This window comes from Artemia sp. Qi Xiang Cuo, chromosome 16 (assembly GCF_049724085.1).
Source record: "Artemia sp. Qi Xiang Cuo chromosome 16, ASM4972408v1, whole genome shotgun sequence".
Classification (NCBI taxonomy): Eukaryota; Metazoa; Arthropoda; class Branchiopoda; order Anostraca; family Artemiidae; genus Artemia; species Artemia sp. Qi Xiang Cuo.
This window is the reverse complement of record NC_142809.1, coordinates 30,845,724-30,864,889: the sequence shown is the minus strand read 5'-3', so window position 1 is coordinate 30,864,889 and position 19,166 is coordinate 30,845,724. Positions and strand designations below refer to the sequence as shown.

Genomic DNA, 19,166 nt, shown 5'->3' with positions numbered 1-19,166 from the left:
TTGATGTGCCAATTTTTTTTAGACAGAAAATATTAATTCTTGTAAATATTATTGTACCACTATAGCTAGGTATAGTATTACCAATAATCTAAATATTTTTGTCTTTGTTTCATGCCGTTAAGGAACTCAGAAATGAAGTTAATATCAAATTTGATATGATGTTATAAAAACCATCTAAGGAGTTGGATTTTAAGTGAAAGGTTTGGTGTGCAATTCAGGTTACCATGGAACATATTTTCTTTTGCAATCTAGTGTTAGTTTACAATTTGATTGTCTCAAAATCTGGTGTGTGTAATTTTCCTTTTTTGTGGATGTTTTTGTTGAAGAAAACAAGAGTAATATTATTGAATTTTTAATTTAAAAGTTAGAACTTACAAGCTTGCTCGCTCCTTACAATTTGTTTGATCACTGAGCTATTTCTTACTGTTTGCTCTCAACACAATAAAATCACGTCAGTATTTGTGGCACGTATACTGGAATTCATTTTGAGGGGGTTCGAGAAAAGGCGAAGGTTGCGAAAAAAGCCTAGAATTTCTTTAAACATATTTCATTTCAGTTCTATGTCTTGTTACTGGTGTACGGGTAAGATTGTAGGAATCTTGAAACGGGGGGGGGGGGAGGGACAAGGTCTTGTTTAGCTTTCATTTTGCCAATTAGCCTTAGATAGATCATGAATGACATATATTTACCTTTAATCGCATTACAAATGGGGAAAATTTAAATGACAAGGTATTGTTTGAAAAAGCTGATTTGCTTATTCTAATTTGTTCCCAACTATTGCCTACTGAAACTATGTCTCTATATCTTTTGCAAGATTAAATTTACAGTTAGGAAAAGTACTGTTCCAAGCTTGTATCTTTCTAATTTTAGAAAGTTATGCCTTATATCTTTACTCTTGATCGGTACATCATAAATTTTACGCTTGAAGATTGAAAGTTGTTCAACTCAACAAGTTACGAGTGGGATACTTATTTGGCACTGTATTTGTACGTGATTTTGATTTTATCTGCGACTGAAAAATTTGACAATGTAGAAGATGGATGGAATAATTTTAGGAAAATAATTTGTGAAGTCGCCCATGATGTCTTAGGGAAGAAAGTTAGGAACACAGCTAGGAATATTAGTGGAAATGCTTTATGTTTAATAGAGGAGGGAGGGCTTGTGCAAGAACTATCTGAGTGATAGATCATATGAAAATAAGAGGAACATAAAGCAAATGGAGAAAGCATTAAAATATTAACTAGAGGTGTTTAGTGGACACAATGGAGAAAATTACCGAAGATCTGGAAGATGTAGCTAGACGGCATAGTGATAAAATATTGTACTGATATGTAAATAAATTAAGAGAGAGTAGTGAATCTGGTCTTGTCACATTTAAAGATAGGAATTGTGCCAATATAGTGATAAGGAAAGAGTTAAAGAGAGATGGGCAGAACATTTTCAGAATGTGCTAAACCGTGATAAATTTACAGGGAAAGATATTGAGGGGAATAAAAGTTTGTGACACATTGGATGTAAAGGAGGATTTATTTTGTGAGGAAGAATTAGTGACAGTACTAAAAGGATTAAAAAAAATAATAAGGCCCCATGTGCTGATAGTGTGGTAAATTAGTTTCTTAAATATAGTGGTTATGAGGTTAGAAATAAGTTACTGAAGATTATGAATATAATCTTTGAAAAGGGGAAAGTACTTAGCAATTTTAGGAAAACCCTAATTAAACCCCTGTATAAGAAAGGTGATGAGAGTAAGTGTGGTAAGTTTAGAGGCATTAGCCTAGTTTCTATAAGTAGCGAATTACTTAATATGATGATACTTTTTAGACTTAGAGATACTGTAGACCAAATTTTCACTCTTAGATTGATTGAGAAGTGCCTGAGTCATCAAACACCTTTAGTGCCTAGTTTTATAAATTATAAGCAAACGTTTGAGTCAGTTGATAGAAGAGCTTTAGCGAAGGTCTTGTCCTTGTACGATAAACCAGACAAATACATTAAAGGATTAGTACTATGTACGAGAATAACACTGCTGCGGTTAAGAAAGGAAATGAGGCTAGTGCTTGGTTTCGTATTAACTCAGGACCTAAGCAGGGTTGTGTTCTATCGCCATTTATATGGATCATTTTGATGGACTTCATCTTAAGGAGCAAAGAATAGACAATAGGAGAACACGGAATCAAATGGAGAAGTAAAACTTTCCTGGACTTAAATTACGCCGATGACGTTGGGTAACGAAAAAATCGACCAAGTGGACAGCATCACTTACCTAGGTAGTATTATTAGTAAAGATGGTGGGTGCAGTGAAGATGTTAAAGGTACAATAGCCAAGGCCCAGGATGGGTTTTTTTTCACAGTAGAAAAAAGTTTGTAAGAATACGAAGATAAGTCTGCGAACCAAGATTATAATATTGGAAGGTACAGTGATGACAGAGGTCAAGTATCATTCTGAAGCATGGGCGCACCGAAAAACGGAAAAAAATTTGCTAGATGTTTTCCAGAGAAATTGCATCCGGATTGTTTTGGGTGCCCGACTGGCTGACCGTATTTCAAACAGTAAGTTTGAAATAGACTCTAGGCAGGCATGCCTTTCCAAAAACTAACCTGACAAGTATGTGTCCAATAAGAGCCCCAGCCATTTAAACATTTGCCTCTCAATTACTTGGACTATCTGTCTTGGCTTTTTTTTTGTCTATAATTATCCAGCCCAGTCTTGATGCAACCTATTGCCCAAAATACTTGATAACTTCAATTCAAAATCAACGGTCTCTAGGCAAAATCCCTGCCTAGAGACCGTATTTCAAACGAAAAGTGTGGTTCAATCCCGCTTTTTAGGGGTATAATGAGAGAAAGGTTGAGATGGCTAGGCCACGTGCTGCGGATGAAGGGTGACAGATTGCCAGAGGTTTTTCTTTTTGGCCAACTGTCTAGTGCCAAACGAAAAGCAGGTCGTCCTCGGTTGAGGTGGTAGGATGTTGTAAGGAAAGATTTAAGGGAAATCGAAACTTCTTGAGAGAGTGTAAAAAGGGAGGCTTTAAATAGATTGGGATGGAGAAGCAGCGTGCATAACTTTGTTGGCCTCAGGTGGCTTGGTGCTACGGGAGTTGTTGTTATTAGTAATAGTAGTGGTGACAATAATGTGACACAGGCATAAGTCATACTGAAATTTATTGCTTCAACACGCTTTCAGTAAGAAATATGATAAAAATTGTCATCAAAACAAGGTTGGGTCCGCGAGGGCATAAGCCTCTAAAGACCCAGTACAAAATTTGTTCTTCTTTATTTTTTTTTTTTTTTAATTCATAAATTTTTATTTGAAGGTCTATTTACTTAAAAAAAGGGTAGGCGGGAGAGACAGAAATTTGTTGTTGGAGCCTGGTCTTGGCTCTCACTGCTCATGTAAATTCATAATTACCATCTCAAACCTAAGAGGAGATGACTACATTCTTTGACAAGAAGTCTCTTGATTTGTAACAGCAACTGTTTGTGTTCCGCGAAGGATAGCAAAGATACAAAAATCAATATTGTAATTTTACACTCTTTTGTAAAACCGCAGCTAAATTGCTTCAAAAAGGGGTGAGCTAATAAGCCCGTTTTTTAGCACTAAGATCTTACAGCTCACTGATGTTAGCAAAAAGTGTGAAGACCGCCACTGTTCTGCCATATAGAACAAAGATGAGAGAACTTTGATTATCTACTCATCATTCTTCTCAGACCGCTGATCAGAGCAGAATGATGAAAGATGTTTTCACAAAAACGACCAAAGATGTAAGATAATTGTTCAAAGATTTCACTTTTAAGCGTTTTCTGACAAAAGATATAAGATCTTAGCACATTAATGAGTGAAAAAACGCCCCTAATGACGTGCGGGAAAAGGATTGATAATACTTTTTCAAACGTTTTATATAGAAATAAGGTTCAATATTATCTCAAGCATTACTCCAGGTGGCTCAGAAGTTCATTCTTTTCTTCAATAAATTAAGAGGCTCAAAAATAAATAGTGACAAAATGGTTGGCGGTAAAGGAAAGAGCCAAACCAGTTTAAAGAAGAAACGCACAATACATCAAAATAAATTAAATTCCCACAATAGAAAGCATATAGCTCTTAGGGCTGGGGATAGCTTTCTGAATAAAATCAACAATACTATTACTACAAAAAAAAAATCAAAAGAACAAAACAAAAGGAGAAAGGGAACCAATAAACACAAAGAAACGCATAAACAAATAGATAAAGATACGAATAAATAGAAAAAGCCGGATTAAAAGAATGAAAAGAAAGCCAGATCAAAGAAGTAGGAAACTCAATATACAAAAGTCAAAGATATGTAGAAATTTTTCTCGGACATCTCGGATAACTTATATATATGATAACTTAGAATCAGTTTGATTTTTTTTGGGGGGGGGGGGGTATTCGCCGAAAAAAGTGCTATACAAATAATGGATTTTTGAGAGACAGACAAAGATTTTGAAGAAAATCCTCCCCAATTCCCCTGCATATGCAGATACAGTGTAACTTTCACAGCTCGAATGCCAGACAGATTAATTAAAATTGAGCTACAGAAAGATTGAAGGAATCCAAGTTCAAGACAGTGACTATCAAGGCTATACGAAAATCAACTTGTTCCACGTTTGAGTAAATTAAAAAGAAAATTGTCCTTAAAAAAAACTTGTAAATAAAAATATAAAACTATTCTATATGTTTAGAGCTCAGGTAAAATCATGGCTCTTGTGCATACAATGTAAGAGTAGTAGTGGTGCCTTTAACGCTTAGTATGATTATAAATTCAAGGGGACAGACATTTTTTCGATTTATCAAAAATGTTATGTTTATCAGGGTAGCTGCGGGAACTCACAAACAGTTATTTTAAATGACATTAACTTTGCGAGAAAGGGGAGAAGCTGAAAAATCTGTGTAGGACCGACCAATTATTATTAGTTATCAATTCTTTGTAAAGATAAGTTTTATGGAGCATCGAACATATGAAAAAAAATGTTGGCGCCAAAAATTAAGATTTACATTCATTTCTCCTATTTAGTCATGGAGATGAAGGAAATAAATTCTGTTGAAAATAAATAAATAAACTAGAAACATTTAGAGTGAGTGAAACATAGCTGAGTGGAAATGTTTCAACATGGGGATTATTTTTTGTGGGTTAAGGAGTGGGCGTTTAAGGACAATTATCAACCATTTGTTTTTTTCCTAAGGTTAATCAAATTCTAGGGCGAAATTGCAGAATTGGGAAGTGCTTGAATAAGCACCATTGTTTTTCTTCCAAGATCGCCAGAGAAATCTCATCTCATTATTTCCTAAATAAAATATTTGGCAAATTTCTATTGTTGCAAGTGCAACAGGTTTTATTCACCATGATAAACCTGACAACCGACAAGGTTATCTTTTGCATTTTATGCCAAATCGTTACTTCTGAAACTTAATAATAAAACAATGATAACAAACCTATGTCCAGAAATCAAATGAAAGACAGTAGATGGAAAGTAGGATACATTTTGTCAATCACAGCAGAATGTAACATACAGTCAGTCTCCTTTACGAAAGCAATATATAAAGTATTTTTGAGTACAAATTATTAGCTATGAATGGTAAAACTAACTGAAGCTAAGCAGAGTCTTCTACGAAGTAGCAGCTGGAAATGGACAAAAGAGACTTTAAACAGTCAAAAAAGTTGACAGTTTCTTTATAGAAAAGGAAAATAGTTGAAAAATGTTATTATTCAAATAGAAAACGAAAATCAGATAAAAGCACCTGATAATGACATTGCAAGTAGTTGTACATACTTTGAAAACTGAACAAATACTGTGCTGATTTATGATAATGCATCAGTTCATTCTGAATAGAGCAACAACAGCTATACTGCCAATATTAACTGCTGTGATGAAAATAGAGGAGAGGAATAGAAAGATTCAAATAGAAATGACATTTTTATGAACTGTATCAGTCATGATCCAAGTTAATGGCCATAAAAAATAGCACAAAATTGAGGGTGGGCCAATTATACAAAGACGAATTTTATTTCTTAATTTGAATAAGAAACTAAAGAAAATTCTGGATTTTTTCGGGGGGAGGGGGCGTTTCCTGAGACGCTGCAATGAACAACACATTTGAACAGATTAAAGAGAAGAGCTTTAAAAAGTGCATGAGCAAACTAAAGATATAATTTTGTAAAGAAGGATCAAGTTTATTTACTAAAATAAGGTAGATTGGAGAGACTGAAATCTGATATTGGGGCCTGGTCTTGGCTCCCAACTGGTCCTTTATATCCATGATTACCATCTCAGACTTAAGAGGAGATAACTAAATTCTTTGGCAAGTGTTTTTTAAATGTAATTTATGTTGGAAGTTTCTCGATTTGTAACAGCAACTGCCTATGTTTCGCGAAGGATAGCAAGGATATAAAAATCAGTATTTTAATTTCACACTCTTTGGTACCACTGCAGCTAAATTGCTTCAAAAATAGACGTGCGGAAAAAGGATTGATAGCACATGTTCAAACGTTTTATATAGAAATAAGGTTCTTTGTTATCTTAAACAGCACTTCAGGCGGCTCAGGAGTTCACTCTTTTCTTCAATGAATAAAGAGGCTCAAAAATAAATAGTGACACAATGAATGGCGCTAAAGGAAGGAGCCAAACCAGTAGATATTTACTGACAAAACGTATAATAAATAAAAATAAATTAAATTCCCACAATAGAAAGCATATAGCTCTTGGGGACGGGGATAACCCCTGAATGAAATCAATAACTTTATTATTAGAAAAAAAGAACAACAAAGGATAGAAAACAAATAAAATAGAAAATTAACACATAGAAATGAATGAAAAAATAAGTAAAAAAATACAAATAAATAGAAAAGGCCGGATTAAAAGAATGAGAAAAAAGCCAGATCAAAGAAGTAAAAAAAAAATCAATATATAAAAATCAAATATATATTCGAATTTTTCTCTTGGACGAAGCTTAACAGAAAGACATATCTCATCGAGCATCTCGAGTTAAATATGATTTCGAAGAATCAGTTGGATTTTTTTTTGGGGGGGGTGGGGGGGGGGGATTCGCAAAAACGTGCTATGCAAATAAAAAACTGCTGACATGTGGAATAACAAAGTGAAAAAGTGCTATGAATGTAACGGATTTTTCGAAGATGTCAAACCTCTAGATTTTGGAGCACATTAATCCCTCCCCCCCCCTGTCAGACAGATTAATTAAAATTGAGAACTATTGAAATCAACTTGTTCCACGTTTGAGTACGCTAAAAGTAAATTAACGATAAAACAAACTCGAAAATAAATGTAAAATTAATCTATTTGTTTAGAGTTCAGTTAAAATCATGGCTCTTGCATACAGGTTAGAGTAGTAGTGGTGTCTTTAACGTTTAGTATGATTAGAAATTCAAGGGGACAAATTTTTTTTTGATCTATCAAAAATGTTAAGTTATCAGGGTAGTTGCGGGAACTCAAGAACCGTTGTTTTAAATGACCTTAACTTTGCAAGAGAGGGGAGAAGCTGAAAAATCCGTGTAGGATCTACCGACTATTATTAGTTATCAATCCTTTGTAAAGAAATCTTTTTTGGAGAGCATTGAACATACGAAAAAAATGTTGATTCCAAAACTAAAAAAAAAAAATATATATATTTACAATCATTTCTGCTATTTAGTCAAGGAGATGAAATAAATGAATTTCAAATAAATAAATAAATAAACTATAAATATTTAGGCAGCTCCAGAAATAGATAATAGACAGGTCGAACAAATCAATTGAGCATGACGAGAAATAAAAGTGATTTAATAAATTTTAGCTTGACACAACATATCAAACAACGTCTTTTGAATTAAAGGAACTGAGGATGCCACTTTATTTAGAAAATATGTACCTGGGCTAAATATAAGGCTGTGGTTGAAACGATTAGTGATCCTATTAATAAGTTCTTCATTCTGAGCATCAATCATCAATCCAGTTTCTTGTTTTATTGCTACAAGGAGGTTGGCCACAGCCTGATGGGTTAGTTTGTTGATATTGAACTGCCACGAGGTGGAACCTGTTCCAGTACTGAGGCACAAACCTGAGCTTTTTGTTTTCACTCTCTCACCATTATCTACTGAGAGCTCATAGTAAGAAACTCTTGCTGATAATTTTTCGCCAATATATACCTAGAAGATAGAACTTATATGCCACAAGGTTATCACTCTGTTCCCATAGTTTTGTAGAGGAAAATTTATTGATGAAGGAGATGGAGTTTACTAAGGGTACGTTCAGTGTCACCTTGGGATTAGTAATTGAGATAAGGTGCGGGGTTTCTTTGCCAAGTCAAAATTAATTCTGTAAAATTTTTAAACCAATTATGCATTCAAAAGCAATTCTTCAGGTTGTCTATGTCAATCGAACTTATAATATCTTGTAATGATGAAAAAAATCATTCAGCATCCTGATAAGAAAATAACAAATCCTACCGGCAAATTTCCTTTTTATTTGGCGAAGTAAAATAGATGTTGTTGAAAAATTCAATGACCATCGTAATTTCAAGCCTATCCTAAATTCAAAGACTGTAATGATTTAAAAAAAAAAGAATAAGAAAAACAAAAAAATTCCAAAATAAAAACTCACAAAGTAATTTACTCCATACCTACTTAACTATAGCCAAATCAGCTTCATTATCTCTATGAAAGTTAAGTATTCGCGCATAACATTTCCTAAGTGGGAACTTCATTGCATGTTTCACTCTTATCTCGTTTAAACTTCGTAAGTGGTAGCATACCTTCTTTTCATTTATGAACACAACGTCAACTATCGCAGAAAGGCTGACTTAGGCTATTCCCATAATAACAGTTAAACGTTTATCAGCCCTCTAGGAAGTATCAACAAAATACCTAGTCGGTCAATTGTAGATGTGTTCGTTTTTTCCATCAGGGGTGTTCTTCAGATATGTCGTAAAATACCTGAAGAAGAATGATTTAAACACAAACATAAAGTTGTAAATCCCTTTTTTAGTTACAGAAAAGACTGTACCATGGCACAGTGCCGATTTCTACCATTTTGTACCACAGCGATTTTGACACAAATAGGACCAACAGTTCACCAAGCGGAAATTCCTAGAAAACTAATCGGTCTGGGACTATCGAAAAGCTACTTGTAAACCTCCAGTTTTAGAGCCAACACCGCGTGGTGGCACGTTCATCCCTAGACATCTATGCTCTCTAATTATACTTATTAACAATTATTTATAAGCTTCTTTTGACTGACTTGGTGCTTCTTTCGTCTATGTACAGTTGGGCACCAACTATTAAGGGTGAGATGAATGAAGGGGAGGGGGCAGAAACCTAAAGAGTAACTTTTGCCTAAATTTTCGAAGTTTCCAGGGGAGATCAATACGAGGAGAGAATCTATCCCTATAACCTGCCCTCATTTGTCTGAATATATTTGGACTATAAGCATGCAATATTGGGACTGAAGGAGTGACAATTTTCTTCCCATTACGGAAATATTTCAAACAGAAAATTAAAGGTTGTATTCATATACTTAACTGCACGAAGTTGGAAAGCTGGGGTAGTGGTAGTGTTTTTACTTCTACACTTTTGTTGTAGACACGTGGCTTTACAGTCATGGCTATAGGTCACTACAGTCCTGATCCTTTCCAATCCTTCCCCTTCCCCCGTACTTTTTTTTATTACAATGCTTCACAAATAAATGCTCTGAAGAAACAGACATTTTATACAAAGAATTTATGCTTTTCACTGCAATGCTTTAACAATGAATAAATTGTATTTGCTTTGAGTAGAAGCATTTTCGGTTCAAACGCTTTGAAAGTCAATCGGCTGTTTTTGCATTCTAAAATGCTTTCCCGAAAGTACTTGTGAAATTTTAGCGAAAAGAGCAGGGGGGTTGAGGGGTACGGCAATACTCTTTATACAAAGGAAAATTATGATGCAATAGGAATACTTTGGTCTTGTACTTTCTTTTCTAATGTCGCCGATTTCAGTTTATTGCGAGAAATACGGAACGTTTTGAACTCTGGCCGGATCAATGAATAGTGTATTTGAACTAGCTGCATATAACTTTTGCCTGGGGCTAAAAAGGATAAATTTTGCTAGTTCTTCAGCCAAAGGCAAATTGTTTCCTCTAGTCATGTTTCTGCTTTTGAGTGGAAAGGCTCCGTTAAAGCAGACAAGCAGCAGTTTTAAATTTCGATTGAAATCTAAAAGCACAAAATTTTTGAAGGTTTTCTGGCCCTGTTACTAAAATATTTTCTTGTAATAATAAACCAAAATATTTAGAGATCCAAAAAAGCTCCATTTACTCACAGGTCTGAAAGTGCTGGCTGCTTTGTCCATACAAGTTTGATATTTTACTTGATGTGTCTGAGCTTGAGGCAGAGGAAAGATGTCATGTCGCGGCCTGAGAACGAAATTATCTTATTCCTTAAGAAATAAAAATTTTAGAGATCTTCTGTAATTCAGCATATTTTTTTTTTGCTCTTTTGACATTGTGCGACCCTGTGGCAAAATTTCAGGTTTATCCTTAACTGATACGTCAGCACTTTCCTGAGTGCGGAATCACCCATTGAGCAAAATTATCTAGTGTTGCTTATTTGTTTTCACTATCATTAATGGCTGAAGAAAACGTTAGGCTGATACGATTTTATTGAATGGACTAAGGGTCACTTATTCTGCCAGGGACTTATGGATTAAGTGAACAGAGCAGATGGATTTCATGCAACACCTCTGAGGCCACAATCTACTTTCCACAATAAATAAGTAACATGAAATTTGTTATCAATAAATTTTATACAGCATAGCTCGGATGGTTTTTATCACTTTTCTTTTTGTTATTTTCCCTTTGTGAGATTTACTTTCTCAAATGGTAGCTCGTTAGCGTGTGGTTTGTAAAATACTAATTACTTGTTTTGGCGGAGAGCCAAGACAAGAGCTAGTTTCGTTTCGTGTGAATCTTTTGTATGAAATTATCAGACCTTTCCTGAATATTGAAGAATAAACATCTCTGTTTGAAAATCTTTGTACTTAGTGTATTTAAATAGAATATGCCATCTGCCTTTCAAAGCACTGTGATGAAACATCTACACTTTAACTTTAATAATGTGGGTTACAGGGAGTGGGATAACCCCCATAGTTGCCATATTTTTTTCCTGTTCGGCAAAATTACATGCAAATAATACTTACTCAAAATATATAATCACTTATTTTAATTTTTACTGTTGCTATTTACTTCTATTTTTATCTTTAATCAAAGCCAGAAATCTACAAAGGCTGACAGGCAAAGAGAACGTTAGAACGCTATTTTATTGCTGATTAACTATACAACCTAGACTTCGACTAGGGTCCTTAATTTTTAGAGGAACCTTATACTTAAAACACGGTAAAAGATTATTTACTTGAGGAGAGAATAATCCACGCTGTGGTGCTATTATCCTTAGCTGAGATCCTGAAAACTGTAAATAATTTAGAACAAAATATAAACATCGGATTAGGTAAAAAAAAAGTACTAAAATTATAAGGAGTTTCATAACATTTACTAGATTTCGTCTAATTTTGGTATGTATTGGTATGTAGTACAGATGTGTAGTAAAGACGAAAGTGTATCAGATCTGGCACAATGTTAGAGCTAGATTACCACGGAATACTATAATATAGTGATTTAGTCCATTGACATTTCTACACGAGAACAATTGTAATTGGTTGAAATGTGCAGCCCATTTCAGCAGCAAACGATAAGTCGATAAAGGCTGGTGGACTGCTAGATATAAACAACAGAGGCATCTAGCGAAAAAAAAAGGTTTAGTACACCACCATAGCCCTTAATGTTAGTGAAAACGTAAGAAAGAGATACCTCATTAAGCCCCAAAACAGGCAAGACCCGTATGTTTTGAGGAGCTGCATTGGTTTCTTGCTCACTATTCCGCAACTGTTCTTGCAAACCATCTATATACCTATACAAAAGAAACAGGGTTTTAACATAACCAATTGCAAAATAACCATTAATTATATTAGAATAACTAGCAAATATAACAAAACTGCAAAATAGTGATCTACGTCACGGACGATAATGAAATAAATAAGTAAAAATATCAACGACTACAGCGGCACTTAAAATATAACATAACATAACTATACTGCATTTTAAAACAAAGGTTCGTCAAAAGCGGGCAAAGTAATAGAATAAATACAAAAGTTAAAGCAATGGGTTGCATGTCAGAATTTTCATGAGTAGCCTATGTTTCTTTGGTGCATCTAAAGGAGAATCTACCTTTTCAGTGAGATTCTCCTAAAGAGAGCTCTTCTAAATGCAGCTTGGTGGGTACCTCCCCTTTACTGAATGCAAATGTATTATGCTAGAAATTTGTGTGGTAAGACACCTGCGTCCGCAAAATTCACATCAAAAAGGAAATATTACACAAAATCAAGTCGAAAAGAGATTTTCGGTCTTCTTTTTTGCGTGTGCTATTAAGAAATTTAATATTTTCAGTACTGAAAAATACCCTTGACGTACCCCAATTTCTTACTGAACAGTGTAATATTTTTTTTGTCATCAAGCAGGATGCAGCTTTGGGCGTCTGCATTGAGGGACTAGAACAAATTAATTGGTTTACTTGGCAGCAGTGCTAACTTGTTGAATGAACCTTGATTGGCGATTATTGGAGTCAAAAGCATCACTGAATTTGACAACACTATTATTAGCAGTTACGTTAGATTCAGATTTTTTTTATAATTTGACAGATTATGGTTATCAGCTCTGATGCAGAGACTTCTGTCCATTCCGAGAAAAATGATACCCAGAAATGTAATCCTTTCAAGTTTTGCCCCTTGCCCCCCCTCCTCTTCCAGGAAAATTTTGACCCTAAGAGTCGGAATAAGATTACTGGGGACCTATAAGAGAGAAATTGTTGGGGATTTAACATGGTTTTAATCGGAAATAATGCCATTTCAACAATTATAGGACAGTGTTACCCATCAGAACCAGAAAAGTGTAAAACAAACTTAGTTTTAATTTATAGAATTTAAATTTTAATCAAGGGTCTAATTAAATTTACATCCCATCAGAAATGTCCAAAGTTTGCAGATCCTTTTGTTTTAAAACTAAATTTTTATTTACCATAATATAGTTAAGGCCAGTTTAGAATAAGTCTATAGGCCAGTTAAACAGAATATAGGGTAAGACACCCAGTAGTCGGCCACCTGCCTATTCTCGGACAGAATCTTTGATAGGAATGAATCATCATCCTATTCATAGACAAAAGTCTCTAATTCCGGTCACCTGCAATGAATTAATCATTTTAAAAACTTTTTAACATTTAAACTACTCTTAATTATTGTATTATACCACCTAAAAACTTTATTTTTGTACAGTTAAAATCCTGTTTCTTTTCTGAACGAGTAGTTACTAATTCAAATAGTTTCGATTGTACAGCACTTCCTATTTTTAAATTTACTAAGAAGTGTCAAATCTTCCTAAAGATAGACATATAGGAATAGCTCATTTATATACTTAATAAGCACTATTGCTGTGGTCTGTTTATTGATGTCTTGTTATCGCTTTTGTCAACCTTCATGAGATAGTTTTTTGTCCCCTTGTTGCTAGGTCTATATGCAGGACCTGCTAATTCATGATTTGAAAAATTCATGATTCTTGATGGCAAAGAAAACATTAAATTGTAAAAGGTTTATTAATATAAGAATTTTTTTATTTAAATTTGATTTTCAGAGAAGATAATAATTCAGATTGGAGTTATTGAGAAAAGTGTTTATCCTTATTATCCAATGTGGGCAGGTGCAGATGGAGAATTTTTTTGGGGGGGAGGAGGGGCGCCAATCGGTGGTTTAAATAAAAAAAATTATGGGGTACACCGTTGGTTGATCTGATAAATTTGCATCAGGTGTTAGTTTAATTAATGGAAACTTGAGTTAATTAAGTAAATTATGCTCCTTAATGCTCTTTTTATGCTCTTTAAGAATATAGTAATCATTTTTGTTGGAAATGAATTTTAGCCCCCATCCCTATATATACCAATGCAGGGTATATATTTGCATATTAGGGGGTGGGGGTAATTTTATTTCTGTGTAAATGAGAGGTAAGTTTAAACTTCCCCCCCACCCCCTAATGTGCAAATATATACCCTTAACTGGTATATATAGGGGTGGGGGCTAAAATTAATTTCCAAAAAAAATGGGTAAATATATACCAAATCATATTATTGAGTTAGGAATAAAGTGAATACACCATTCGATGCGTTTTTTTATGCTGATTACAAATATAATAATCATTTCTATCGGAAATGAATTTCAGCCCCCCCCCTATATATGCACATTCTGGTTATAAATTTAGACATCAGGGGGGGGGGCAAATTTTGTTTCTGTTGTAAATTGGAGGTAAGTTTAATATAAATATTAAGATTTAAATCATATATAAAAGGTATTTTCATTGTTATTCAATGCGGAAAGGGACGGATCAAGTATTTTGTTTTTTTTTTGGGGGGGGGGGGAAGACAAGATGGATACAAAAAAAAAAAAAGAAGGGCCCAAAAACTTTTTATCCCAAAAACTTGCATCAGTAGTAATTTTAATTAACGCAAACTTGAGTAAATTAAGTAAATTACACTACTTTAGGCTACACTAGGGGGGCGTGCGCCCCTTCGCCCCCTCCCCGCTGGATCTGCTATTGAATGAGGGGAACTGGTATTCCCCTGTACAATGTTTTCAACTATGCAAGATTCCAATGGTACACTTTTCATATTGATCTGACACTATTTTTGATGTGTTTTAGGCTTTTTTTAGAAATCATCATAAACTTCTTTTTGGAATAAATTTTTACTTGTAAACCAAACCAAAATAATAGTTACCATTCCTGAATCAATTTCCCATGACAATTTTTTCTTAATAGTAATTTTTTTTCAAAATGTTTTTAACTTTTGGTTACTATGGGCTGTTGTTTGTTCTTTACTAGGTTACACCTACCTCTGCAACCATGACAGTGGTGGATCCAGAGGGGGGGAGGGGGTACACAAATAAACCTATAGTGCCAGATTTGCGAAAGCAGTCCTTTTGTCTTCGATCCAATGTAAAGTTAAAGTAAGAAAAAAAAATATAAAAAACACAAAACAACATAACAGTATTGTTTTCCTTTCTCATGAGAGAAAGGAAAACAATATTGTTATGTTGTTTTTGGGTTCAAAGAGAAAATTTACTTATATATGAATATAAGTAAATTTTCTCTCCTATCAGTTTTCTATGCGGTACTCTTTGAATCAAAGTTGAGTGTGCCCAACTTTAACGATGTAGATTAAATTGGTTTTGCAGTTGTCTATGGTCTTGGCTGATCTTACGTAAGACAGGCTAGTCAATTCGCAGCACTTAATATTGGCAGCCTAAAGTTACTTTTCTGACCTCAATCCACTTAAGATTGAATACTCCATTTCCAATCACTGATGCAGAGCCGGAGGAAAAGAAGCAGTGATTTAAATCCTTCTCAAAGCCGTATCCAGAGGGGGGGATTACAGGGTTTGAAACCCCTATGTCCCTTCAAATTTTTGTTCAAATCGTAAAAACGTAACAAAAATGCATATAAACAAATTTTTGATGCGTTTTTTAAAGTTTTTTATTGTACCCCCGCACCCCCAACAAAAATCCTGGGTGCGCCTTTGATCCTTCTTCGTTATTTTTTGCTCTCCAATCTTGCACTTCACTCAAAAGTGAATTATATAGTTCACAATATTTTGATTTGTTATAGTAATTAATTAAAAAAAAACTTCTTCCACAAAATAAGAGTAGAGATGACCCTATTGATCCGATCAGTACAAAATTCGGTTATCAAAAGAACGTATCTCCGATCAGTACACCATATATGGGCATAGCCTCCCTAGGGAGAACACGTGGTTAGTGGGGTCAATGATCTAAATTTCCAAGGTCAATGTTGTTGTTGTTGTTTTGTGCAGAGTCATTAGGGAGAACACGTGGTTAATGGGGTCAATGTTGTTGTTGTTGTTTTGGGCACGCAATAGAGTCATTTGGGAGAACACGTTGTTAATGGGGTCAATGTTATTGTTTTTGTTTTGGGCAAGCGATAGAGTCATTAGGGAGAACACGTGGTTAATGGGGTCAATGTTGTTGTTATTGTTTTGGGCACGCGATAGAGTCATTAGGGAGAACACGTGGTTAATGGGGTCAATGTTATTGTTGTTGTTTTGGGCACGCTCTCAGCGAACGCCAAGGTCAATGTTGTTGTTGTTGTTGTTTTGGGCACGCTCGAGCCAAATGTTATGAGTTTCCGGGGAACACCTGTGCTGTCAGTCATTAATCAAATTGTTTCCAGGGAATGTCTGACAGATGACGTCAAGTTAATTAATGTCTTTGATGTATTTCCAAAGAGAATTGTCTCCGGGGCAAAGTTTAGATCACACATGACAGATGATGTCATGATTGATTGATTGACACGAAAGGGGAATTAATTTGTTGTTTCTAAAGAGAATTGATTCACGAAAGGGAAATTAATTTGGTGTTTCTAACAAGAGAATCTGTCTCAGAGACGAATGTTTAGATCTTAGCGATGAATTGTTTTAGCGCGGGAATCAGGTTTCCAAATAATTTGAAATGTGCCAGCACAGGGATGCCAAACAAAAGGAACACGCTGAAATTACGTTTAAGGATTATTTGGGCGAAACCGTTTTAGCCATTTTATGGGATTATTTCAGCGAAACAGTTAGAGACATTTTAAAAGATGATTTTTGAAGAGATTTTAGAAGAGAATTTAATGGTGAAACTCTGTGGTCGTTATAATACACAAGTTGTATTTGAACAGTGTTGTGAGGTCCCCTCTCACCCCTACAACCCCAAAGGGTTCCAATCCCCCTACCCCAACCCCGAAGGAAGCCCCGGTCCTCAAAGGTCCCCCCAGCTCCCCAAGGGCCCCCCGCCCCCCCAAGACCCACACCCCGGTCCCAAAGGCCCAATCGGTACTCAAGGGCCACCCAGCCCCCCACCGGCCCTCCCCCGGGCCTCAAGGGTCCCCCCGGCTCTCCAATGGCCCCCTGGACCCCCCCACGCCCTCCCCCGGTTCTCAAAGGTCCACCGGGGTCCCAAAAGACCAATCGGTCCTCAAGGGCCCCTCTCAAACCCCCAAAGGTCCTCTCCGGGCCCCCAAAGGTCCTCCCCGGTTCCCCAAAGTCCCCCGGGCTCTCAAATGATCATCCCAGTCCGCAAGGGCCCCAGGATCCCCAAACTCTCGCTCCTGGACCTTCCCAATAGTCCCCTCTTCATTTTTAACACTTTTTATGGATTTATTATGTGTTTTCAGAGCAAGATCATTTGATAATGTCATTTCTTAACCCATTTTCCATCTTGAAGTACCAATCCCTTCACTCACAACTATACTTTACTGCTTTTTGGATACCTCAACATCAAGAAATTCTTTTCAAAAGTCATTTCAGAGCAACTTCCTTTCTTAATGTTCATTCTAAACCCATTTTCCAACTTGAAGTACTTATCTTTTTCACCCACAACTATACTTTACAGCTTTTTGGATACCTCAACACCAATCAATACCTTTCAAAGACCATTTCAGAGCAAATTACTTTCTTAATGTCCTTCCTAAACCTATTGTTCAACTAGAATTTCTTATCTTTTTCAGACACAGCTATACTAGAAAGATTTTTGGATAACTCAACATCAAGAAATACTTTTCAAAGACAATTTCAGAGCACATTAATTTCTTAATGTTCTTTCTAAACCCATTTTCCAACTTGAAGTACTTATCTTTTTCACACTCAACTATACTCTACATCTTTTAGGATACCTCAATATCAAGGAATACTTATCAAAGACCATGTCAGAGCAAGTTACTTTTTTAATGTCCTTCCTAAGTCAATTTTATAACTTGAATTACTTATCATTTTCACTCAATACTATAATTTAAAGCATTTTTGTTACCTCAAAACCAAGAAATAATTTTAAAATACAATTTCAGAGCAATTTACTTTCCTAATGTCCCTTCTACACCCATTTTCCCACTTGAAGTACTTATCTTTTTCATCACAACTATACTTTACAGCTTTTTGGATAGCTCAACGCCAAGAAATACTTTTCAAAGACCATTTAAGTGCACTTTACTTTCTTAATGTCCCTTCTAAACCCATTTTCCCACTTGAAGCACTTATCTTTTTCACCATAACTAGACCTTACAGCTTTTTGGATACCTCCACACCAAGAAATACTTTTCAAAGACCATTTCAGAGCAAGTTACTTTCTTAATGTCCCTTCTTAACCCATTCTCCGACTTGAAGTACTTATCTTTTTCACCCACAACTATAATTTACAGCTTTTTGGATACCTCAACATCAAGAAATACTTTTCAAAGACCATTTCAGAGCAAGTTGATTTCTTAATGTCCCTCCTAAACCCATTTTCCAATTGGTAGTACTTATCTTTTTCTACCACAAATATAACTTTGTGCTTTTTGGATACCTCAACACCAAGCAATACTTTTCAACGACCATTTCACAGCAATTTAGATTCTTAATGTCCCTCGTAACCCAATTTTTCAATTTAATTACTTATATTTTTCACCAAAACTAAACTTTACAGCCTTTTTGTTACCTAAACACCAAGAAATACTTTTAAAAGACCCTTTCACAGCAAGTTAATTTCTTAATGTCACTCCTAAACCCATTCTCCGACTTCAAGTACTTATGTTTTTCACTCACAACTATACTCTACAGATTTTTGGATACCTCAACATCAGGAAATACTTTTCAAAGGCCATTTCAGAGCAAATTACTTTCTTAATGTCACTCCTAAACCCATTTTCCAACTTGAAGTACTTATCTTTTTCACCCACAACTATACTCTACAGCTTTTTGGATACCTCAACACAAAGAAATACTTTTCAAAGACCATTTCAGAGCAAATTACTTTCTTTATGTCCCTCCTAAACCCATTTTGCAACTTGAAGTACTTATCTTTTTCACCCACAACTATACTTTACAGCTTTTTGGATACCTCAACACCAAGAAATACCTTTCAAAGACCATTTCAGAGCAAGTTACTTTCTTAATGTAACAACTAAACCCATTTTCCAACTTGAAGTACTTATCTTTTTCACACAAAACTATACAATACAGCATTTTGGTTACCTCAACACCAAGAAATACTTTTCAAAGA

The 19,166-nt window shown here is 35.1% G+C and overlaps 1 protein-coding gene across 1 annotated transcript in view; it reads right to left on the bottom strand.

Annotated features, from left to right (window-relative positions):
- Nadk2 (NAD kinase 2, mitochondrial) overlaps positions 1-19,166 on the bottom strand; it is a 51,167-nt gene that overhangs the window by 2,146 nt on the left and 29,855 nt on the right. Inside the window, exons 4-5 of the mRNA XM_089102073.1 lie at positions 11,848-11,947; positions 7,880-8,156 (exon numbers count right to left, since the gene is read on the bottom strand). Coding sequence (XP_088958199.1) covers positions 7,880-8,156; positions 11,848-11,947 — 377 coding nt within the window. The remainder of the gene's footprint in view (positions 1-7,879; positions 8,157-11,847; positions 11,948-19,166) is intronic.